Source organism: Nyctereutes procyonoides, unplaced genomic scaffold, assembly GCF_905146905.1.
Source record: "Nyctereutes procyonoides isolate TBG_1078 unplaced genomic scaffold, NYPRO_anot_genome, whole genome shotgun sequence".
Taxonomy (NCBI): domain Eukaryota; kingdom Metazoa; phylum Chordata; class Mammalia; order Carnivora; family Canidae; genus Nyctereutes; species Nyctereutes procyonoides.
Window position 1 is genome coordinate 43,788,530 of NW_026575051.1, and position 25,690 is coordinate 43,814,219.

The 25,690-nt window shown below is 33.8% G+C and overlaps 1 protein-coding gene and 1 pseudogene across 1 annotated transcript in view; one reads left to right on the forward strand and one right to left on the reverse strand.

The window, feature by feature from the left end:
* Nucleotides 1–25,690, reverse strand: part of ME1 (malic enzyme 1) — a 198,788-nt gene that overhangs the window by 74,061 nt on the left and 99,037 nt on the right. Inside the window, exon 6 of the mRNA XM_055330798.1 lies at nucleotides 23,675–23,778. Within this exon, the coding sequence (XP_055186773.1) occupies nucleotides 23,675–23,778 (104 nt within the window). The remainder of the gene's footprint in view (nucleotides 1–23,674; nucleotides 23,779–25,690) is intronic.
* LOC129513215 (U2 spliceosomal RNA) lies at nucleotides 2,333–2,494 on the forward strand (annotated as a pseudogene).

The window sequence follows — 25,690 nt, forward strand, 5'->3', positions numbered from 1 at the left end:
ACACTTGACGGGATGAGCACTGGGTGTTATTCTGTATGTTGGTAAATTGAACACCAATAAAAATTAATTTATATAAAAAAAATTTCAGACAATGACTTTCTTCCTCATTAAAAAAATAACACATTGCTGTAAACAACATCTAATGGCAACCAATGCATAGCAGAGTATAAGGTGATTCTGAAGAAAAACAGGACATCCACCCTTTTTATGTTTTTACAGAAATAACACATGAATTCTTATTAAAGTGACATATAAACATTAACATAAATTGAGATAAAATTTAGGAACAAAGGCCAAAACATATGATGAATTCAGGGGCTTTATTAGCTGGATGAAATCTGCCAATTTCAAAAGAAATCTATTTACTCTTTGTTTACAATTTAACATGCATTAAGTATGGGATATATTTGCTTGTTTTGTCTTAACATTATAATGAAAAAGTAGGAATGGGAGTAGAATAGATTATAAAACTAACAACCTTAACTATCGTAGTATACTAGATATTTAATAGTTATTGAAAAGTTACTATGTGCTAGGGACTATTCAAAACCAAGTGGATTGGCTGTCTCAGTTTTGTTCTTTAACTTGCAACAAAAAGCATGAATGCTTTAATTCTGGTTAACTACCCAATAAATCTTAATGTGAAATATTTTGACATCAGAGATATGTTGAATGCACTCAACAAGTATTTCCTGAATGCTTCCTACAGTCAGGCTCTGGGGATACAGCTGTGAACAAAATACAGAAATCCTTGCCCTTCTGGAGTGTATCGTGCATTTGGGGGAGACAGACAATAAATTATAAATAAATTATATAACATGTTATGAAGTCGTAATTAGCACAGAGAAAAACACAAGAGAGAAGGGAGACACAGAAAGCCAGCATGAGACATGCAATTTAAGACAGAATGATGTAGGTAGGCTTTACAGAGGGGATAAATGAAGAAAGAATTGAAGGAGGGGAGGAAAAGGGAGAGAGGAAGGCATGCAGGTTCAAGAGACCAGCAAGGGCAAAGACTGTGAGGTGGAAGCACCCCTGAAGTGTACAAGAAATAGCAAGACTTGGAATTCCCATTGAATGAAACTCCCCCTGAATTCACATGCATTTCCTATCTGTTTATAACTCAAATACCAGAAAATATCATCACACAGTTTTGTTTAGAAAATCATATAGGGAAACAGAGAAATTCATAGTTTTCAACCGAATTACCTAGTTTTCAACAACTGCTTTTTCACAGTTGTTAGGGTACTGCTTATCTTCATGGCTACCTGTTTAAAATTCAGCCAAAAGTTTACAGTTGTTGTTTCTATTTTCACCATTGTACCAAAAGTTGCATTTGTTAAGACATCTGTCCTATACATAGATGCCAGGCCATTTGCATGTGACATATCTGGTTAACACTCCTTTAGATCATAGAAGAATGTAGTACAATGATTAAGAGGGGTGGCTGGGTGGCTCAGCTACCCAGGTAGCTGAAGGTTAAGTGTCTGCCTTCAGCTCCTGGACCTGCAGAGATCTCCGCAGGCTCTCCTCTTGCTCAGCTGTGGCTGAAGGGAACTGGTGGAACAACACTGGCTCTTTCCAGGACCAGGGAGTTTCGGTTTGAGACTTTTCCATTCCCCCTTCTTTCAAGTGCCTTAGCAGGGCTAGCTATATGGAAAGTAGGGGGTAGGGCAGGCTGGCAGCTCTCCAATGAGAGGCTCAGTTTTTACTGAAGAATCACAGCAGCTGGACTCTTGCTTTCTATTCGGAACTAATTTATTGCCAAGCTGAAAAAAAAAAAAAAAAATATATATATATATATATATATATATATATATATATATAATATGTTTTGATCTTACCACATCAAGGATCAAGTCCCACTCCCACATGGGGCTCCCTGCTCAGTGGGGAGCCTGCTTCTCCCTCTCCCTCTGCCACTCCCTCTCTTTGTGCTCTCTCATTCACTCTTTCTCTCTCTCAAATAAATAAAAATATTAAAAAAAAAAAAAAAAAGAAAAAGAAAAGAGCATGGGCTCTAGAGCCAGACTATCTGGACTTGAATCTCAGCCCAGTCACTTTCTGGTTGGGTAGCTATTGAAATTTACTTAAGCTCTTTGTGTCTCTGTTTATCTTACCTGAAAAAAAAATGGGGATAAATAATTAATAATTATAAGAATCTCATAGGGCTGCTTTGAAGATTAAAAGAATGTAAAAGCACTTAGAGCCTGGTATTTGTCTTAAAAATGTGCTAGCTGTTGTGGTTATTTTCACTGTTACTAATACTAATGGATGACATCTGTCTTGTTTTGTTTTCACGTGTCATAACCAAAATAAGAAGGAATTACTCATTGCTTCTCGGCCTTTTGGCTAAGATCAAGTGTAGAAGGAATTACTCCTTAATTTTTCATCTTTCTTTCTCTTTATGGAATTGGTAAAAATCATTATTTAATTTTTTAAGATTCAAATGCATGAATACATGAATGCATGTGCATCCATGTGTTTAAAAAGCTATTTCTAAATGTCAAGAAAACAACACATTCAAATCAGGTCACCTTCTCATAATTTCTAAGTTAGAAGAAAATATGCCTTTTAATATCTAATACTTATATTAATATCTAATACTAATACTAATATCTAATACTAAGTGCTCAGCAGACTGTAAAAGGTATACTTAAAAACAAATTCCTGGAATCCCTGGGTGGCGCAGCGGTTTAGCGCCTGCCTTTGGCCCAGGGCGCGATCCTGGAGACCCGGGATCGAATCCCATGTCGGGCTCCTGGTGCATGGAGCCTGCTTCTCCCTCTGCCTGTGTCTCTGCCTCTCTCTCTCTCTCTCTCACTGTGTGCCTATCATAAATAAATAAAAATTAAAAAAAAAATTCCTTTGTTTTTTATAGCATTTAGAAAAATACAAACAAGTGGTAAATAGAGGAGCAGGGTTGCTATTCCAGGGATATTCAGTCCTTAAAAAGCACAAAAGATGGAAATCTGGAAAATGTGTATTTGTATTAAAAGTTTCCTTATAGCCTCAAAGTGTTCTCTGTGTTTATAAAAAGTCCATGTGAAATACTAATTTCCCCACATTCTTCTCCCCAGCTCATGGTAACTACCTTTCTACTTTTTTTTTTCTTCTCTCTCTCTCTCTCTCTCTCTCTCTCTCTCTCTCTCTTTTAAAGAGAGAAAGCTTTCACTAGCACATGAGGTGAGGGAGTAGCAAAGGGAGATGCAGAGAGGAATCTTAAACAGGCTTCATGCCCACCCAGAGCTAGAGGCAGGACTCAATCTCACAACCCTGAGATCATGACCTGAGCTGAAATCAAGAGTTAGATGCTTAACAGATGAGCCATCCAGGTGCCCCAGCAATTACTGTTCTACTTTTTATTCTTATGATTTTGACTACCTTAGGTACTTCACATGAATATACTCACATACTACTAAGAATTTAATCTTGGTATGCTTTACTGAAACTGTAGATTCAGTGCCTAGCATTTTAACCTAAACTGAATGGAAATGAATTTTTCCAGGTAAATCAACTCTCTCTCTCTCTCTCTCTCTCTCTCTCTCTCTCTCTCTGTGTGTGTGTGTGTGTGTGTGTGTATATATATATATATATATATATATATATATATATATATATAAAGTGGGCTAAGGGAATAAATAGGGGGAAGAGAGATTATAATATATCTGCTTCTGGGCCAACTGTTTCACTGCATTTGCCCTCATTCTAGGGTAACTCCTCAATCTCTCTTTTGACAAATTCCTATTTCTAAATAACATCTCTACCATACAAATTCTCCAGGGTCACTTTTAACACAAACACCACTAAAACAAACTGAACATTTTAATTCATCTCGTGCATTTACTTGCAACATTGCTATTTTTTCTCTGTGTACATAGGAGATTTATGATAGTTGTAAATTCCCCTGAGCAGACACTACAGGTCTGGATAAATCCAAATATTACACTAACCGAGAGTTTAATTTGCTAAAGAAGGTTAAAATTATTAGTTGTTACATCTTTAACTGTCTGGAACTGAAAAACAACATAAATGCTTGCTGATTACATCATCTATTAAGTATGGAACACACATAAAGTTAACCTTTCACTTACTATGTAAAATCCTATTACCTTGAAATACACAGACAATACTAAAGCTTATCCAAAAACATTGAACAAATATACAATCACTCTGCTTGTTCATTGGTGAAGGATTGTTAGTGTTACAGTACAAAGCCTTATTTCCTTTTAGAATTCAGAATTAGTTTCATATAATCATTTGATACAAACTCCCTTAAGGTTATACACAGTCTTCAGATACATCTTCTGTGACATACCAGAACTGTAAGACTTTACCTTGGCCCTCAGTCAACAACCATTTGTTGAGCATCTATTATGTATTATTATAAGTGTCCTAAAGGAAAAGAAAAAAGACCTAATCCTTGACTTCTAGTATCTTCAAGACTTAGTGCCAACTCAGTGTGATACATGCTATTAGAGTATATCCATGTTCCGGAACCATAGAGGACTTCTTTAATCTAGACTGGGATAGTCTAGCTATTTAAGCTGAGTTCTGAAAGAAAACAAGAATTAAATAAGCAGAAACAGTGGGGCAAGAAACAGTATGTACGTGGACAGAGTAGCAAGAGTGACATGCACAAGCAATTAAAACTGTTTTTTTTTTCCTTTTAAACATTTATTTATGTTAGAGAGCACAAGTGAGCTGGGGGGAGAGAGCAAAGGAAAAGGAAAAGAGAATTTCAAGCAGACTCAAAGCTGAGTGCAGAGCCTCAGGGCTAGATCTCACCACCCTGAGATCACAATCTGAGCCAAACCATGAAACTGATGCTTAACCAACTAAACCACCCAGGTGCCCCAAGACTGGTTCTTTATAAATGGTGAAAAGAATACGTGATAAGAAAGGAAGGTGAAGTGCATGTGCCAAATTAGGAAGGGATTTATTTGTAGAAAATGAAAATAGTTAATAAAAGGGTAAAGATAAATACATGAGAACTTATTAATATAACACAAAAGACAACTAGAAGTTACCGAAGTTTTCTGAGATGGTGATAAAGATATAGAGTGCTCAAGGTCTAGGGAAGTTGGGTATGGTTATACAAATGGAATCAGGGCATGGATCAAGGACATATCAGAACTGTCTAGATGGATTTAGTAACGAATTTGTTCTTGAGGTAAATGCATAGGAAAGCATGGGGGAGTCATAGAAGATACTCCAGAAGAAGTAATTACTTCAATATGCTTTAAGATATAATCAGATGATACAGGTATAGATATCTGAGAAAGAGAGAGAGAGAAAAAGGACTGGCCTACTTGATTGGCATAAATGGCTTATGTTATGCTTAAGTCTCATTTTAATCACTGCAAAGTTAATTCAATGGTTTTTAAAGTTTTTGTATCATTTTTATTGTATTTACTTTTAGTTTTTATTATGAACCCACTCTAAAGCTGACTATAAAAGTAATATGTAGCATAGGGAATAAATGCAAGGCAAAAACTTTTTGTGAGGGATGCCTGGGTGGCTCAGTGGTTAAGCATCTGCCTTCAGCTCAGGGCATGATCCTGGAGTCCAGGGATCAAGTCCCACATCAGGCTTCTCAGGGAGCCTGCTTCTCCCTCTGCCTTATGTCTCTGCCTCTCTGTCTCTCTGTCTCTCGTGAATTAATAAATAAAACCTTAAAAAAAACTTTTTGTGAAATATTTTCTCTTGAATTCATCACCTAGCCATTTGTCTCTTGAGCTCCTAATAAACGAACTTTGAGTGACAAGAGTAAGCTAAAGTTTATGTAAACAAAATAATTTAAGATGTTGAATGAGAAGCTTATTCCTCTGGGTCAAGCATAATTATATAATGTGATGATTATCAACTGACTGATACATACAAACATTTTCAACTGACTGATAATGATAACAATTATCAATGAACTGATGAATTTTATGATACAGATCAACCCAAATGTTGAAACAAAATGCAGCTTCTTTAATACTTTACTAGAACTAAACTTGGAACATTTTAGAGAATATTTAGTTCTAATCCATCCTCCACTTAAGGCAGAAATCTTTATATATTAAGCATATCTCCCTACATACTTAGAGTGATAGAGGGGTCACAAATATTATTAACAACAAAAACAACCAAGAATAACAACTAGTGAGTGATTTTTATATGCAAGCATTATAGTAAGTACTTTTACATACATTATTTTGGGATAATGCCAACTATTAAATGTTCTATCTAATATTAAACTGAATTTACCAGCCTATAACTTTTAACTAAATTATTGGCCCAAATCATGCTTCCTAGGAAAAAATTATAAATACTATTTATAGCACTTAATAAAAGTAATTTCTTAAATGTCTTATCTCAATCATCTCTGAAGTGGGTACTGTTACTATTTTTCAAGAAAAGGAACTAAGCCTTAGGGAAAGTCAGTAACTTTCCCAAGAGTGCAAATGTGGTAGATGATGGAGCTGAGGAATGATTTCAAACGCCAGGTTTTACTTACATTTGTCCCTGAGACATGGCTTTTGTAGTCTGGCAAAATTAGGTTTATAAATTTCCTGAGCTGAGTCAGATCTCAAACCACTGAAATAAAAAAGTCATGCTATGCGGCCTCTAAAGAAATGGACTGTGAACCTATTCCAGGCAACACCACATGTGCTCAGTATGACTGAACCTTTTGCCATTCAAATTTCTACACTTCTCAATCAAACCATATCGGTTAACAATAAATTTAACAACTGCTTGTTTTGTGTTCTGTTTATAAATGTAGTAATCTCTACCATAAATACTATGGGATATGGTGTTATTTTGACTGAAGAGGTGAAAAAAATGGGTCACCATCTGTGAATGCCAAAAAGGAAAACAGTCTTATGAATTAATCCTTACATCACAGTTAAATTGAAATCACGGCATGCTGTGTTCATTTTGGCTTGTTTTACAGTTTATGAAATAAAAACAACAGTCAATGATGGAAAACTGAGTTGCCAGAAAGTGATCATCTTAGTAATATGAATGGTTATTTTGCTTTTAACTCTTGATCATAACAAATTTTATACAAATTTTGTTACAGCTTTAAATGACAGAATTGTGAAATCTATAGTTCAAAAAATATTTACCACCAACTTACATTAAATGTAGTTGCTTTATGTAATATACCAACTTCAGTACTTATCTCCACCCCTCAAGGGATAGCCTTTTCATAAAGCCTGAGAAAATCAGGTTCTCCTTTCCACATGAAAATAATGCTAGTAACTCATCAAAAGTAAAGCACGATTAAGATTTAATTTTCTAATAATGGTGTAAGATTTGTGTCAATGCACTCACATTCTCTTATGTGGCCTCCCTTTGAGTAGTTCAGTTCAATTCAACAAAGGTCTACTGTGTATCTATTCTGTGCTAGGCACTGATGTAGAAACCTGTTCATAAAAAGAACTAGATCCCTGTCCTTGGGGGTGCACACATTCCGGGGGCTGAAACACATAGTCAGTAAATGTAACAAATGCTAAATTATATACAATTATAAAATAAGAAAAAGTATAGCAAGGCAAGAATATCAGGAGACCCAGGAATTGGCAGAAGGTGGGCAAAGTTCAGTATTATTTGGGGTCATCAGGATAAGTCTAGAAGAATGAAAGATTTAAACAAATACTAGAAAGGATTAGGTTGTTAAGTCGATTTCTGGGGGAGAATATTTCAGACAGAGGGAAGAGCAAAAACAAATATTCTAAGTGGGAAACGTGTTTGGAGGTCAATGACTGTAAAGGCAGTGCAGACAGGATGGCTGCAGGATTGCTCATCAGAGAGGCCAGGAGTGGCTGTGAGGAGGACCAGCTTTTACTCATGGAAATGCACTGCCCAGAAGGCTAGGTCAACACAGGATAAAACAGCAAATTATTTTCGCATTTCCTACTGAACAAAAAACTCCCCTTAATTCCTGACCTTACCCTAAACCAACTTTCTAACTTTGCTTCTGTAACAATTCTTTTCCTTTCAGCATCTTTAATCCCCATTAATGAAACTACATCTCCTTCAAATATTGTTATAGTATTCCTCCATCAAATTGGCCACACAGATAATCTTTAAAAATAAAAACTAAAGTTTAGTGCTCTCATAAGTGCATAATCACTTTATCTTTGTTTACAAGTACATTCAAATTGAGGAGGGCAAAAGAAGATTACAACCTTATTTTGACCCATAAAGCATTGCTGCTGATGGTGTTTTCTGGTTTTGTCTGGTTTTGTTTTGGTTTTTGCTTTTGTTTTTAATCTATGAGCATAATAAAGGAAATCCACCTAGTCTCCTTTTTTAATATTACCAATAAGCAGATATATACTCATTCTTATTTTCCAATTTATTACGCATTGTAATATACATGGAAAACTATAAGAAACATAAGCTTTTAAGGAACTAGGCTGCTTTACCTTGCTAAATAAAAGTCAAGATTAATAGAGACAAAGAGGAAGTACAATACATAGATTTTGTCAAATCTTAATGATCATCTTTAATAAATATAATAATTTACCCCTAATAAACTTGAATAAAATATTTAGGGATTCTACTATATAGACCTCAATGTCAATTCAAAAAGAAGAAATAATGTGTTGGCCATGTGTATACTTTCTTTGGGAAAATGTTCATGCTGTCTACCCATTTTTTTAACGGGTTAATTTGGTTTTTTTGGTGTTCACTTTTATAAATTCCTTATAGGTTTTGGATACTAACCTTTTATCACATGTATCATTTGCAAATATCTTCTCCCATTTCATAGGATGCCTTTAGTTTTGTTGATTGTTTCTTTTCTAGAAGCTAGAGTTTCCTCGAAGAGTTAAAAACAGAAGTACTCTACAATCCAGCAATTGGACTACTAGGTATTTACCCAAAGAATACAAAAATACGGATTCCAAGGAATACATGCACCTCAGTGTTTATAGCAGCATTATCAACAATAGCTAAATTATGAAAAATGTCTATCAACTGATGAATGGATAAAGAAAATGTGGTATAAATAAAAATAGAATATTACTTAGCCATAAAAAAGAGTGAAATCTTGACATTTGTAAAGATGTGGATGAAGCTATAGAGGATTAGGCTAAGCAAAATAAATTCAGTAAGAGAAAGACAAATACCTTATTATTACACTCACATGGAGAATTTAACAAACAAAACAGATCAACACAGGAAAAAGATAAAATAAATGGAGAGAGGCAATCCAGAAAACAGACTCTTAACTACAGAGAACAAACTGATGGTTACTGGAGGGGACGTAACCAAAATGGATTAAGGAATGCTCTTGTGATGAGCACCAGGTGGTATATGGACGTGATGAATCACTAAATTCTATGCCTGAAATTAATATTACACTGCAAGTTAACTAGCTGGAGTTTGAATAAAAACTTGAAAAAAAAGAAACAATGATGGATACAATAGGAATTTATCAAAATACTTTCTTCTTCAGGAAAACTTGAAGATCTAAAACATAAATGTATCTATACAATTAAAATTCAGGGATCCCTGGGTGGCACAGCGGTTTGGCGCCTGCCTTTGGCCCAGGGCGCGATCCTGGAGACCCGGGATCGAATCCCATATCGGGCTCCCGGTGCATGGAGCCTGCTTCTCCCTCTGCCTGTGTCTCTGCCTCTCTCTCTCTCTCTCTCTCTCTGTGACTATCATAAATAAATAAATTAAAAAAAAATAAAAAAAAAAAACAATTAAAATTCAAATCTTTACCCGGGCAGAATTACTTATTTGGAAAATTGTGTGTTTCTCTAGTTTACATTAGTGAGCCACCTTTCCTTTATGTAAATGTCACTGTAGTTTCATGAAAGTTGGATTCAATGTTTAAGGCATGCTTTTTCAAAAGCAGTTATTTTATGCCCAGTATGTGGTAGAGTATATCGTGGGATACTCAGAAAAACAGTAACCCCTTGAAAAAATAGTTCTTTTTCTGACACAATTCATATTCTAGTAAAGAAAACAGGGCACAATGGAATATGTTCATGAGAGTCAAACAAATAGAATAAAACCAGTATAAAACATTTATATTCATATTAAAAGAATGCCAGAATTAACACATTAGAATTAATGATTTTTTAAAAATTGATTAGGCAAGGAAAGTACCTAAAACGAAAAAGTTGTAAACCATGTTCAGCAAGAAATGAAGATAAATTTAACTATTCCTCAAGTCAAATTGGTTCCTTTAAGGCTGGGCCAGGATACAGACAAAAATGCAAAATGAACAAAATATCCCCCTTAAATCTTTAAATATAAATATAAATCTATGTATTCTTTTTTATATGTACATATTCTTACATACATACACGTACAGCATACCTGCAGATTTCTATATGATCTATGTTTTTTATTCACTTGAAAAAAGTGGACAATGAGATATAATTAGAGATAGAATTTTTAAAATAAATGTTTCTTTCTTTTGTTTTTTGAGAGAGAGAGAGTGCAAATGGTGAGGGGTGGCAGAAGGAGAAGTGAAAGAATCTCAAGCAATTGCCCCCCCGCAGGGGGCTTGATCTTACAACCCTGAGATCATGACCAGAGCTAAAATGAAGAGTCAGACACTTAACTGACTGATCCACCCAGGCACCCCTAGAAATAAAAATTTTAGGAAAAATATGGCCTTGGTTAAATTGTCAATCTGATCCTTCTTTGTATGGAAAAGTGGGAAAAAAAACCTCTGAGTCATAAATTTCATCTGAGTCATGTTCCTTGGTAAGTAACATGGTTACTGATTTTTCTCATATTGACATTCTTTCCATTTGATTTTTTTTTTTTTCAAATCGTTTACATCACCTTTGGACCACATAAAAAATAGCAGATGGTGTCCCAGAGAGTCATATGTTTTCATTAAATTTCTTATGAAAACCAAAGTAAATTATGCTGATTAAAATGATGGGTGGAATCCAAAAGGCCTCAGATTTATAGATAAAATCATCTAAGTTATAAATATATCCATTCAACTAAAAAAAGCTGGCATAAAAGGTAATGATTGGAACAGGTGGAAGAAAGCAGCATAGAAAGTTAGTGATGAAATTCACTGCAGCAGAAATAGCAGGAAGACAAACAATAGGAACAAATGATAAGGCCAAAACTTTAGCATGGTTAAGTAACTATTAAATTGCAATCTTGTGTAAGGGTGAAGAGCACATAAAACTTGCATTTCTGATGACTTCTTCAAAAAGAATATTACAAATAATAATGAACTTAGTAAATCTGGCCATGATGATCAGGGGCTATATATCTTATTCTTATCTTATTCTTCAAGAACTCTGACCAAATTAAAACTCTGAATAGTTATGTGAATAGACACACAGAGGCTTTATTTTAATACTGAGTGAATGAAAAAAAATCACTTTATGAAAACACTATCAACATACCCTGCAGTATATGGCAGATGGCATGGGGCTTTAGACGAAGATTATTTCTCTTAAATATTATGTGACTGATCATAATAAAATTTGCGATGGCCACCAAGGTTGAGGAAAAGTCATCTAAATATTATTATAATCATCTTTTTGGCCATTCCTTATGCTTTTAATTGACTTTTAATTTTGATCATTTAAAGTAAAAAAGGAAAAAAAAGCTTAAAATAGAGTCTTTGCTGAATAGTTTTTATTTTTTTCATTAAAAAAAGTAATACCAGCTTTTTAAAAACTCACTTGAGGTACAGCTTTTGTTCCTCATTTAGTTAATAATCATCAATGAAATTCTGATATTGAGAATTTTAGGCAGCAAAGCTGAAGCAACCATTACTTTTATTAACATTCAGGGGCAACTGATTCAAGAAAAAGAAGGCTACTATATGGAGGGGATGTAAAAAAGTATAGTTTTAGAATATGTTCAAATTTAATTTTTTATCAACTTATAACCAATATAAACATAGGATGTTATGTGCAAACCTTGCAATAATCACAAAGCAAAAACTTTTAATAAATACCTAAGAGAAAATGACAAAGAAGTCTGAACATAAAGAAAGCCATCAAATAAGGAACAAGAAGTAATAGGAACAACAAAAACAGCCAGAAAACAACAAATTGGAAATAAGTACCTATTAATAATTACTTTAAATAATAAAGTAACATTTAAATAATAATGGATTAAATTCTTCACAAATGACAGAGTGGCCCAATGAATGAGAAAACAAGGAACTAACTTCAGAAGCAAGGGATACACAGACTGAAAGTAAAGGGACAGAGAATGATTTTCCATGCAAATGGAAATAAAAATAAACCTGGTGGAGCTATACTTATATCAGGCAAAATAGATTCAAACAATGTCATAAAAGACAATGAAGAACATTACATAGTAATGTAGGGGTCCATCCAGCAAGAAGACACAGCATTTATAAATATGTACAGCAAACACTAACAAACCTAAAGTAAGAAACTAACAGGAATAAAATAATAGTAAGGGATTTTGACATCCCACTTACATCATTGGATAGATCGTCCAGGCAGAAAATCAATAAGGAAACAATGGCCTTAAATGATACATTAGACAAGATGAACTTCATAGATATATCCAGGATATTCCATTTAAAAGCAGAAAAATACAAATTTTTTTCTCAAGTGCTCATGGAATATTCTCCAAGGCAGATCATATGTAAGGTCACAAAACAGGTCTCAATAAACTTAAGACCAAAATTACATCAAGCATCTTTTCTGACCACAATGATATGAACTAAAAATCAATTACAAAGAGAAAACTGGAAAAACTATAAATACGTGAAGATTAAGCAAATGCTACTGAAAAGCCAACAAGCCATCAAAGAAACCAAAAGAGAAATCAGAAAACACCTACAGACAAATGAAAACAAACACAATGTACCAAAATCTAGGGATGCAGCAAAAGCAATTTTAAGAAGTTCATAGTGATACAGGTTTACCTCAAAAAACAAGAAAACTCTCAAGTAAATAATTAACTACACACCTAAAGGAACTGGCAAAAGAACAAATGAAGGCTAAAGAGAGGGAAGAAAATACTAAAGATCACAACAGAAATAAATGAAATAGAGACTAAAAATTCAATTAAAAAGATCAATGAAACTAAGAGCTGATTCTTTGAAAAGATAAATACTGACAAACCTTTAGTTAGACAAACCAAGAAACAAAATTAGAAACGAAAAAGCAATTACAGAAATACAAAGGGGTATAAAAGACTATGACAAACAATTACATAACAAACTGGACAAACTAGAAGAAATGGCTAAATTTCGAGAAATGCAATTTTCCAAGACTGAATCACAAGGAAATATAAAATTGGAATAGACTAATTTCTAGTAAGAAGACTAAATCTGTAATCAGAAACCTCCCAACAAAGAAAAGCCCAGGATTAGACAGTTTCACTGGTTAATTCTATGAAACATTTAAAAAAGATTTAATACTTATCCTTCTCAAATTCTTCAAAAAAACTGAAGAGAAATAAACACTTCATAACTCATTTTACAAGACCAGCATTACCCTGAAACCAAAACCAGATAAGGACACCACAAAGAAAGATAAGTTATAGGCATTATTCTTAATAAGCATAGAGGCAAAAATTGTCAACAAATATTAGCTGATTCAACAAAACATTAAAAGGATCGTATAGCATGAACAAATGGGATTTATTCCAGGGATGCAAAATGGTTCAACATCTGCAAATCAATTTGACATACCACATTAACAAAATGAAGAATAAAAAGCATATGATCATCTCAATAGATGCAGAAAAAGCATTTGGCAAAATTCAACATCCAACTAAATAAAAATTCTCAAGAAAATGGGCAGAGAAAACATATCTCAACATAATAAAGGCTATATATGACAAACCCACAATGAACATCATACTCAATGCTAAAAGCTGAAAGTTTTTCCTCTAAGATCATGAAAAAGACAAGCCTGCCCACTCTCACCACTTACATTCAACATAGTATTGGAAATTCCTAGCCACAGCAATGAGACAAGAAAAAAACAAAAAGCATCCAAATTGGAAAGGAATGAAGTAAAACAATCTACTTGTAGATGACATAATATTATATGCAGAAAACCATAAAGTCTCCATCAAAAAACTGTTGTAAGATACAAAATTGATGTACAGAAATCTATGGTGTTTGCATAAAATAATAACAAATTAACAGAAGAGAAATGAAGAAAATAATCTCATTTAAAATTGCATCCTAAAAAATCTAGTAATAAATTAAGCCAAGGAAATGAAAGACCTATACATTGAAGACTATAAGACACTGATGAAAGAAACTGAAGAAGGAGGAAAAGAAAGAAATTGAAGATGACACAAATAATTGGAAAGATGTCCCATGCTCATGAATGGAAAGAAATAATTTTGTACTCTGAAAACTATAGAACACTAATGAAAGAAATTGAGGAAGTATACAAAGAAATGGAAGAACATTCCATGCTTATGGATTGTAGGAACAGATATTGTTAAAATGTCTATACTACCCAAAGCAATGCAATCCTTCTCAAAATGACACCAGCATTTTGCACAGAGCTGGAGCAAACAATTCTAAAATTTGTATAGAACCAGAAAGAACCTGAATAGCCAAAGTAATGTTGAAAAAGAAAATCAAAGCTGGAAACATCACAATTCCGGACTTCAAACTGTATTATAAAGCTATAATAATCAAAATAGTATGATACTGGCACAAAAATAGACACACAGATTAACGAAACAGAATGGAAAACCCAGAAATGGACCCTGAACTCTATAGTCAACTGACCTTCAACAAAGCAGGAAAGAATATCCAATGAAAAAAAGACAGTCGCTTCAACAAATGGTGTCAGGAAAATTGGACAGCCACATGCAGAAGAATGAAACTGGGCCACCTTTTTCAAAAGATTTTATTTATTTATTTATTTATTTATTCATTCATTCATTCATTCATTCATTCATGAGAGACAGAGAGGCAGAGACAGACAGAGAGAGAAGCAGGGTCCTTGCAGGGAGCCTGATGTGGGACTCAATCCCCAGACCATGATCAAGCCCTGAGCTGAAGGCAGAAGCTCTACTGCTGAGCCACCCAGGCGTCCCCCTGGACCTTTTTTACAACATATACCAAAAAATTTCAAAACGGATAAAAGACCTAAATATGAGAATACAATCCATGAAAATCCTGGAGATAAACACAAGAAGCAACCTCTTTGGCCTTGGCTACAGGAAATTCTTGCTAGACCGGTCTCCAGAAGCAAGGAAAACAAAAGCAAAAATGAACTATTGGAACTTCATCAGGATAAAAAGCTTTTGCACAGCAAAGGAAACAATCAACAAAACTAAAAGGCAACCTACAAAATGGGAGAAGATAGTTGCAAAGGACAATATCAGATAAAGGACTAGTATCCAAGATCTATAAAGAACTCTTCAAACTTAACACCCAAAGAACAAAAAACCCAGTCAAAAATGGGCAAAAGACATGAACAGATATTTCTCTAAAGATATACAGACATATGAAAAAAAGCTCAACATTACTCATCATCAGGCAAATACAAATCAAAACCACAGTGAGTCAGAATGGCTAATATTAACAACTCCGGAAACAACAGATGTTGGTGAGGATATGGAGAAAGGAGAATCCTCTTACACTGTTGGTGGGAATGCAAGCTTGGTGCAGCCACTCTGAAAAACAGTATGGAAGTTCCTCAAAAAGTTAAAAATAGAACTATCCTATGACCCAGCAATTGCACTACTAGGTATTTATCCAGGGAATACACAAATAGTGATTCAATGGGGGCACATGCACCCCAATGTTTATAGCAGCAATGTCCACCATTGCCAAAATATGGAAAGAGCCCAGATGTCCACTGACAGATGAATGGATAAAGAAGATGTGGTATATAAACACAATGGAATATTATCTGGCCATGAAAATGAATGTTAATCTTGCCATTTGCAATGATGTGGATAAAGCTAGAGTGTACTATGCTAAGTAAGTGAAGTCAGTCAGAGAAAGACAAATACCATATGATTTCACTCATGTGTGGAATTTAAGAAATAAAATGTCCATAATACCCAGCACAAATTACAGATTCAATGCAATCCCTCTGAAAATTCCAATGGCATCTATCAAAGAACTAAAACAAATTATTCTAAAATTTGTATAGAACCACAAGAAATCCCGAATAGATAAAACAATCTTGAGAAATAAGAATACTGGAGGTATCACACTCCGTAATTCCAAACTATAATACAATGTAGTACTGGCATAAAAACTGATATATACATCAATAGTACAGAATCAAGAGCCCAGAGATAAATGCACTCTTACAGAGACCAAGAACATAAACAAAGCAAAGTCTCTTCAATAAGTAGTGCTGGGAAGACTGGACAGCCAAGTGCCAAAAAAGAAAGAAACTAGAACACTGTATCACATCATACCTTAAAAATTAACTCAAAATGGATTATAAACCTGAATATAAGACCTAAAACTATAAAATTTCTTAAAGAAAACATAGGGAGTAAACCCTCTGACAATGACCTTAGCAATCTATTTCTGGAATCTGATTCCAAAGGCAAGGGAAACAAAAGTCAAAATAAATAACTGGGACCATAATATCAAACTAAAAGGCTTCTGCAAGGTGAAAGAAACCATCATAAAAACAAACATTCAACCTGAGTGACAGAATATATTTGCAAATCATAAATTGGATGAGATTCATATCCAAAATATACCAAGAATTCATAGTCAACAATAATTTTTAAAGAATCAAACAACCTGATTAAGAAATAGGCAAAAGATCTAAATAGACGTTTTTCCAAAGAAGACATACAGATGGCAAACAAACACATGAAAAGATGTTCAAAAATCACTAATTATCTGGGAAATGCAAATCAAAACCACAATGAGATATTACCTCACACCTGTTAGAATGACTATCATCAAAAATAAACGATAAGTCTTGGAGGAGATATGAAAAAAAGGAATGCTGCAGCCACTATGGAAAACAGTATAGATTCCTCAAAAATTCAGGAACATATCCACCATATTGCCCAGCTATTGCACTTATGGGTATTTATCCAAAGAATATGAAAACACTAATTTGAAAAGATATATTTACCCCTGTGACCACCGCACATTATTTATAATAGCCTAGATATGGAAATAGCCTAAAGTGTCCACTAACAGATGAATGGATAGAGGATGAGACAGACACAAACACACAATGGAATACTACTCAGTTAAAAAAATTGAAGTCTTGCCATTTGTGACAAAATGGATTGGATATTGTGGGAATTTACTCAGTGAAGTCAAATTGAGAAAGATAAATGCTCTATGATATCACTGATCTGTGGAATCTAAAAGAAAAACAGACAAAAAAAAAAAAACTCAGAGTTTACCTTAAAAAAATACTAGTATAAGAAGTAGAACCAGAAAAACAAACACAAATATTTAAGGAATGCATACATTTGGTGATTTTAATATATACTCAACATATGCAAGGATTGTAAGAACTTTAGCATTTCCTAAATTAAATCACTTGAAAAGGAGTAATTCCTTGAAATACCAGACTTCTTCCATGGTATACCTGGTATACAAGAAATAACAAATGTTGGTAAGGATGTAAAGAAAAGGAAAACCTCATGCACTGTTGGTGGGAATATAAATGGGTACAGCCACTGGGAAAAGAGTAGGGAAGTTCCCCAAAAAATTAAAAATAGAAAAGTCATATGATCCATTAGTTCCACTATTAAGTTATTTATCCAAGGAAAGCAAAAACACTAATTCTAAAAGATACAATATTTATAACAAATATACAATAAATAATTTATTTATAAGAAATATTTAAATATTTACAGTAAATATATAATATAACAAATATACAATTTTATAATAAATATTTACAATAAATATATAATTATTTAATTATTTACATATTTGTATCTAATATGTAAATATGCAGCATTATTTATAATACCCAAGACACAGAAGCAACCCAAATGCCCACTGACAGATGAATGGATAAAGAAGATGTGGTGTATGTACACACAATGGAATATTACTCAGCTGTAAAAAGAATGAGATCTTGCCCCTTGTGAGAACACAGATGTACCTAGAGAATATTAAGCTAAACAAAATAAGTCAGACAAAGACAAATATCATATGATTTCACTTATATGTGAAACCTGAAGAGCAAACAAAAGAACAACAACAAAAAAAGCAGAAGTAGACTCATACATACAGAAAACAAATTAGTGGTTGCCAGAAGATAAGGGGGTGGAGAGAGAGGCAAAATGGCAGAACAAGAATGAGAGATACAGGCTTCCTTCCAGTTATGGAATGAGTAAGTCACAGGGATGAAACGTACAGCATAAGCAATACAGTAGATGGTAATGTAATAGTGTACAGTGACAGATGGTAATCACACTTGTGGTGAGCACAGCATAATGTTTAGATTGCTGAATCACTCACTATGTTGTACACATGAAACTAATATAACATTGTGAGTCAACTATGCTTCAATTTTAAAAACTTGAACACACAACCAAAATAATAGTAACAACAAAATCAGAAACAGCTCATGAAAATGGAGAACAAACTGGTGATTGCCAAACAAGAGGAGGATAGAGGGATAGGTGAAATAGGTAAAGGGTATTAAGAGGTACGAACTTCCAGTTATAAGATAAATAAGTTACAGGAATAAAAAGTACAGCGTTGCGAATATAGTCAATAATACGATAATAACATTGTATGATGATAGATGGTGACTACACTTACCAAAGTGAGAACTGGGTAATGTACAGAATTACTGAATCACTATATTGTCTACCTGAAACTCAAAAATGTTAAAAATAGAACTACCCTATGATCCAGTAATCACACTACTGTGTATTTACCCAAAAATATAAACCACTAATTCAAAGGGATACATGTGCCCCTATGTTTACTGCAGCATTATTTACAAGGGCCAAACTATGGGGGCACCTGGGTGGCAAAGTGGGTTAAGCATCTGACCTTTGGTTTCAGCTCAAGTCAAGATGCTCAGCACAAAGTCTGCTTGAGATTCTCTCTCTCTCCCTTTGCCTCTCTGGCTTGAATGTTCTCTCTCTCTCTCTCAAATAAATAAATAAATCTTAAAAAAACAAAAAACAAAAAACTATGGAAGCAGCCCAAGTCTCCATCAACTGATAAATGGATAAAGATGTGGTATCTTTATACACAGTAGAATAGTATTCCATCACAAAAAAGGATGAAATCTTGCCATTTACAACTACATGGAGAGAACTAGAGAGTATAATGCGCTAAGTGAACATGGAGGGAACTAGAGAGTATAATGCACTAAGCGAGATAAGTCAGTCAGGGAAAGACAAATGTGTGGAATTTAAGAAAAAAAAATAAATGAGCAAAGGGAATAAAAAAAGAAAGAGATACGCCAAGAAACGGACTCTGAACTACAGAGATAGAAACTGATCAGAGGGGAGGTAGGTAAGGAAGATGGATGAAACAGGTGAAGGGGATTAAGAGTACACTTCCCAAAATGAGTACTGAGTAATGCATAGCATTGCTGAACCACTATTTTGCACATCTGAAACTAATATAATACTTTATGTTAATTATTAATTAAAATTAAAAACTTACTTAAAAAATGAAACTAGCATAACATTGTATGTCAACTATACTTCAATAGTTTTTAAAAAAACAACAAAGAATTTCCAAAATAAAAAATGATGAATGACTAGATGAGGTTACCAAGGAAGTAAGGATAAATAGCAAAGAGAAGAGTTTTAACCTCTGGCCCTGAAGCACTCTGAAGTGTAGAGGTTAGGGAGATGAGAATACATAAAGTAAGGAATCACTAAGGTAGAAGGAAACCAAGAGTGGGCTATTCCAGAAGCAAAGGGAAGAAAATCATGTAATAAAAATGTTCAGTGAACCTATTGGGCATAAAATTCATTCATTATTTAGGATTATTTTCTTTTTCTTTTCTTAGGATTATTTTCTTAACCTATATTCTTAGATGTAGAATTACTAGGCCCAACTAATAAAACTGTTGAAAAGGCAAGTTCCAGGAAAACAGACCCATAGTATTCCACTGGATATGCTAATTAATATCCAGGCTAAATAATCAGTACTTTCTGAATTCAGTTTCTCCATTGTTTGTTGATTTGCCTAACTATAATTAAAGGGTTCACATTAATTTTCAACAAAAGCATCATGATCAAAAAAGTATCAGGACTTGGCAATAAACTTCATAAAAGAGAAAATTATATCAATTAATAAAATAAATAGAAGAAAAGTAAAATCTGTGCTCAAAAAAGAAATAACACCATTCATCTGACTTACATAAATTAAGTCATCTATTATTTTTACATAAATTAAGTCATCTACTATTCTTAGTGTAATGTTTCCATCATTACACTTTTTATAATTTCATTGTTTCATTTGATTATGTTTGTTTACTTATTATCTGCCTCCTCTAGTAAAGAATAAGCTATATGAAAAATAGAGATTATTTTTGCTTTATTCATCCCTATATCCCCAGCACCAACACACTGCCTGACTTTTAACAAATAAAAATGAATCAAAACAATAAAAAAGAAAACCTAACTAAGTAGTTTGACAAGACCTTTGTACTAGAGAAACCTAGCTCCTGTCGGGGCACAGGTAGCTAGGGCAACTCAATGGTTTGCTCCAATGGCCAATTTTCCTAAACAAAAAATATTTTGCAGAGGTTAGCATTTTTCTGTAATATGGCTTGATAAGAGAATATCAGAAATAGACTATTCAACAGATTCCAAGAATGCACATGCTATGTTAAGCCAGAAAATCCGTCAGATATTCCACCTGAAGGCCCAGAAAACATACCATCTACAAAAGTCATAAGGAATATGCCAATAAGAAGATATCCACATTAGTAAGTTTTGGTTCTCTCTTGTGAAGGCTAGAACTAACAGAAGGAAACGTTGTTCTAGAACTGGGCTCATTGACAGCAATGGAGAAGACAAGTCTAGGTGAGGATCAGAAGTCATGAGAAGATAGGTGGACATAATTATCATGAGAGTGGCAGGGTGGGGTTTCTGAGGGGCTGGCGCACAGAAAATTATTGAGACAGTTAAAAGAATAAGCATCTGTAACGGCAAAACAGCTGACAAGGCTACTAGTCAGTGTATAAGATCCAAAGAAATCAAAGATGAATGAACAAATTGGAGGGAAGCTTCCCCAATTAAGTCACAGTATCTTTCTCAGCTTCTATTCCTGAGCTAATTTTTGGACTCAGAGCCCTCTAACTTAAGAGGCCTAGAATCCAGAGGGAAAGATCTTGCAATGCTATGTTAAGACTACATGGTAATAATTCCCTCAATCCTTCTCCAACGGGACCTATACCTCTTTATTTAGGTAACTGTGCTATGGGGATAGGGAATTCCCAAACATCTCAAGGGCACAGAGTTGACAGTGATACTAGGAAGGCCAAAAGCATCAATATGTCATCACCCTCCTTATTAAAGTAGAAGCATATGGAAGTCAGTAATAAACGGAGCCTTGGCCAAGGTCTAGCTCATAATGGATCCATTCATTAGGACTACAGACTGACCTGATGACTTTCTCAGTCCCCAAATATATAATCAGAATAGACTAACTTAGGAAGTTACCACAGCACCCATGTCAAGTCTTTACCTATGAGGTAAAGAGTATAACTGTGAAGAATGTCAAGAAGAATTTGAAACTGCCCCACCCAACCCTGAGGATGGTTCCAATGAAGTTATTCAAGGCTGCTGGTGGTTTCATGGTGCAGCTCGACTTCTCCCTTTATCCACTCCTATTTCTGTCCCCTCCCTTTCAGAGGGGTTTATTCCAAGCGCACTCCTTAATCAGCTCCCAATTTAGAATCTGATTCTTGAGTAACTCAACTTGCAACAGTCATTTTACACCTTGAATTTTGGTTACATTTTCTTTTTAAATAATCTTGGGCTTATATTCAGGACCACTTCCCAATTTAATTGGGTAGTGCTAGGTGTCACTGCTAAAAAATTTTTCCCAAAGCAGTAGCATGCCAGAAACCATTTCTGAAAAGTCTTTAAGATTCTTCTCTGGGAATAGTCTATAGTATAACTCCTGATCTATAGGTGCCCTCTGCATTTAAAATTATTTTTTGTTAATCCAAATTTCCTTATCAAAGATCTTAGGTAATCCTACAAGTCACTTTTTTTTTTTAAAAAAAAAGCTTTTTTGACTGTTTATTGACACAAAACATTCAAAATTAGCTCATATCTCATTTTCTGAGGAAAACTTCTCATTGATTCCAAATGGAATTATTTCTCTTTTCATTTTATCAGCACTTAAGCATATAGGCCATAAAAACTATGTTCATCAAAGAAGTTTAACAGCTTCTTTCTAAGTATACTGAAGTTATGTGTATGTATATATATATATATACATATACACACACACAGACTATTTACACAGACAATAAAAACAAATATAAGAACTGCATTTCCCTTTTCTTTTATAAAGCATCACAATGTTCTCTAAGTAATCTCCTGATTAATGTTGGTATCTAGTAAGTTACAGGTAATTTCAAAACATTTCATTATATATGAGAAACTACTAGAAATTAACCATACCATGAAATCTTGAGCTTAAACTATACAGTTTCTCAACTATTTATACGAATAAGTATAGCTTAACCAAAAAACTTAATAACAATAAATCCACCAGGCATATGTTTTTAAAAAGTAGACCATACCAACTGGCAAATATACTCCACCCTGAAATCTTGGGCAATGAGAGATTCAATATATCCTAAATATTGTGCAAGCTGATGAAAGCACTCTCTGCTATTGCATATAACTTCTGAAAATTAAACCTTATAATAAGAAAAACCAGAAGTACGTCTCCAGTTACAACTGAGTCTAGTGATGAGTTTATTTCTATGAAAAACCAAGGCAACGTATACGGTTTAAAATAGTCCATGGTTTCTGTGGCTGTATAGTGACAAATGGGATGGCTGTCCCTTAGTGTGAAAAAATTCTCTCAGAATACATCACTAAATTATGGTGGAAGTCTCTTTGCTGAAAGAAAAAGAAATTGGAAAACTTTATAGTAGCACTTGGCCCACAATTAAATGCTACCTAAATTAGGTGGAATACAGTAATGCATTTTAATCAAGGCTATAGTTTTAATCAGACTCATGATTTGTGATTGGATGTCCTGGTTCTTTTTTTTTTTTTTTTTTTTTTTTAAATGTCCTGGTTCTTAAACACCATTCTGGCCTGTGGATTATACTAACTCACATTCAGTCCCTACGTCCTCTCCCACTCCTACCACCAAAGGGTCAGATATACCCACAAAGATGACTGGGGATCACATTTTATTAGTAGCCAGAAACAAAGTACAGACTACCAATAATTATAAAATAGCTTGCTCGGGTAATTTGGTCATTGGCCACTGCCTCATTTACCATAATTATGCATTTCAATAACCACAGGATCTAAAGATTTTCATAAAATTATCTTTACAGATAGCAATAAAGACAACCTTTTTTGAGATAGATGCATGACTTTATCATTTGGTCACCAATAATTAAGATAGTACGTGTGTACGCATTTCATAAAAATCACTTCTAATTACTAAACATCCTATATCAAACTTGGACAACTTTATAGTTTATTATGTTAGGTTATCTTTAAGTTTTTGAAATTCAATTCAAATATAGATAAAGATTATACATACTTGGAAGAAACTGCCTCCATGAATTCATCCAAAAAATCATCATATTCAGGACCTCTCACTCTTCTCTGCCGTAGCCCAATGTACAACGGATCTTTAAGTAAAGCCTATTTAAAAAAAAAGTTACCACAGATATAGGAATAATGATAGGAATGTCATTCACAATTTCTAAGCCTCCGTTTCCTCATATATAGAAGAAAAGAAATGGAAATAAAATCTTTCCATACTGAGAATTAACCTATAGTATTAATGTCTATTATATTTATAAGTCAAATAAAAAATAATTACTAAATATTAAAATATTCTGCCTTATTTGGGGAAAATAAAAAGAATTAAAATATTTTAGTGATGCTAATTAGAAAAGTTCAATTCTGATTTTATAAGCAAAGTTTATCATGTAGAAAAGTAATACTAAGTTTTGAAATACTACATTAGTTTAGGAAATGGAAAGGTACCAATTCTTTCCTTAGATTTGTTTTGTTTATGAAAGCAAAATCTTCAACAAAATTGTGAATATATCTTTAATATATTAACTGGTTGATGTTAAAAATAAATTTTTAGCCTTAACTAAAGTTTTCTTAAACTTTTTAAACTTTACAAAGTTTTTTTCTAAAACTGATAGATATAAGACATTACTCTGTTCAAGTTTTAGTATGTATTACACTGTTTTTTATGAGACCAGTTTTTTCATCAAGGTATAAATTATATACTATAATATATACATATAACAAAAGCTCCTAGTAAACTAGGAATGAGAATGAATTTCCTCAACCTAACGGAGGGCATCTGTCAAAAACCCATAGCTAACAACATATTTAACAGTGAAAGACTGAATGCTATTCTCCTAAGATTAGAAATAAGACAAGGATATCTACCCTTGCCACTTCTATTCAACGTTATACTAGAGATACTAGCCATTACAATAAGGCAAGAGAAAGAAAATATAGGAATATAGAAGGAAGAAAGCAAACTTATTTGCATATACATGATGATGTACATGGAAAATATTTAGAAATCCTCATACAAAATAATCCACTAGAAAAGATATATATGAATTTAACAGAATAGTAGGCTCTAAGATCAACATATACAAATCAACTATATCTTTATGTCTATCAATGAGCAGTTGAAAATGAAATAAAATACACAACTTCATTTACAATATCATTCCAAAACATAAAATTCACAAGGGACATATTCACAAAATATGTGTAAGTCCAATACACTGGAAACTACAAAATATTGCTGAAAAAAATAAAAAAAGACAAACTGCTTTTTTGGGCTGGAAAAAGAAAAACCTGCAACCTATGTCTTATAATAGTGAAACAATGGACAAAATGGTCATCTTCAGGGATGTGAAAAGACAATGTACCTAAAGAACCCATGAATTTGGCAGAAGAGATATCCAGGCAGAAGGGTGAATGTATAAATTGGCCTCTCTTAGCTGTATGATAAAGTTAAAACAGGGATGAGTTGAAGAAGGAAATGTTTAGCTGTTGAGCAAAATTTAGAGAATATAGAGGAGACGATACTTGCTTGTAAAAGATTTCCAAAGTAAAATAAGGCCTGCAGTCAAAGATCAAGTGTGTGGTTATAACAACTTCTGTGAAAAACTCTGAATGATCTGAAGTGGAAAACTCTGAATGATCTAAAGTGGAGCCCAACAGGCCATCATGGCTAAATAAAAAGAACTGGTTCTGCAGCACTATGGTATACAGTCAATGTAGAGAGGTGCATTTTGAAAAGAATTATGAGTAAGTCCTTTATCTAATGGGGTAGACATTAGTCTGATATGGAGAAAGCTTAAAAAATACAATTTAAGGATACTGTACTATTTAGATGATTTGGGATAAAGACACTTCAAAATGAAAATCCTTCTCTAGACCTTCAACTTTCCATAGGCAGAAAGCAGAGAGAGAAAGCTATTCAGCTGCAACATGGCCACTTATTATGGAAAAGGAAGGATGTCACAAAGGACAGAGCCAAGAGCTCAGAAAGCAGAGCCAAAAGCCTAATAGA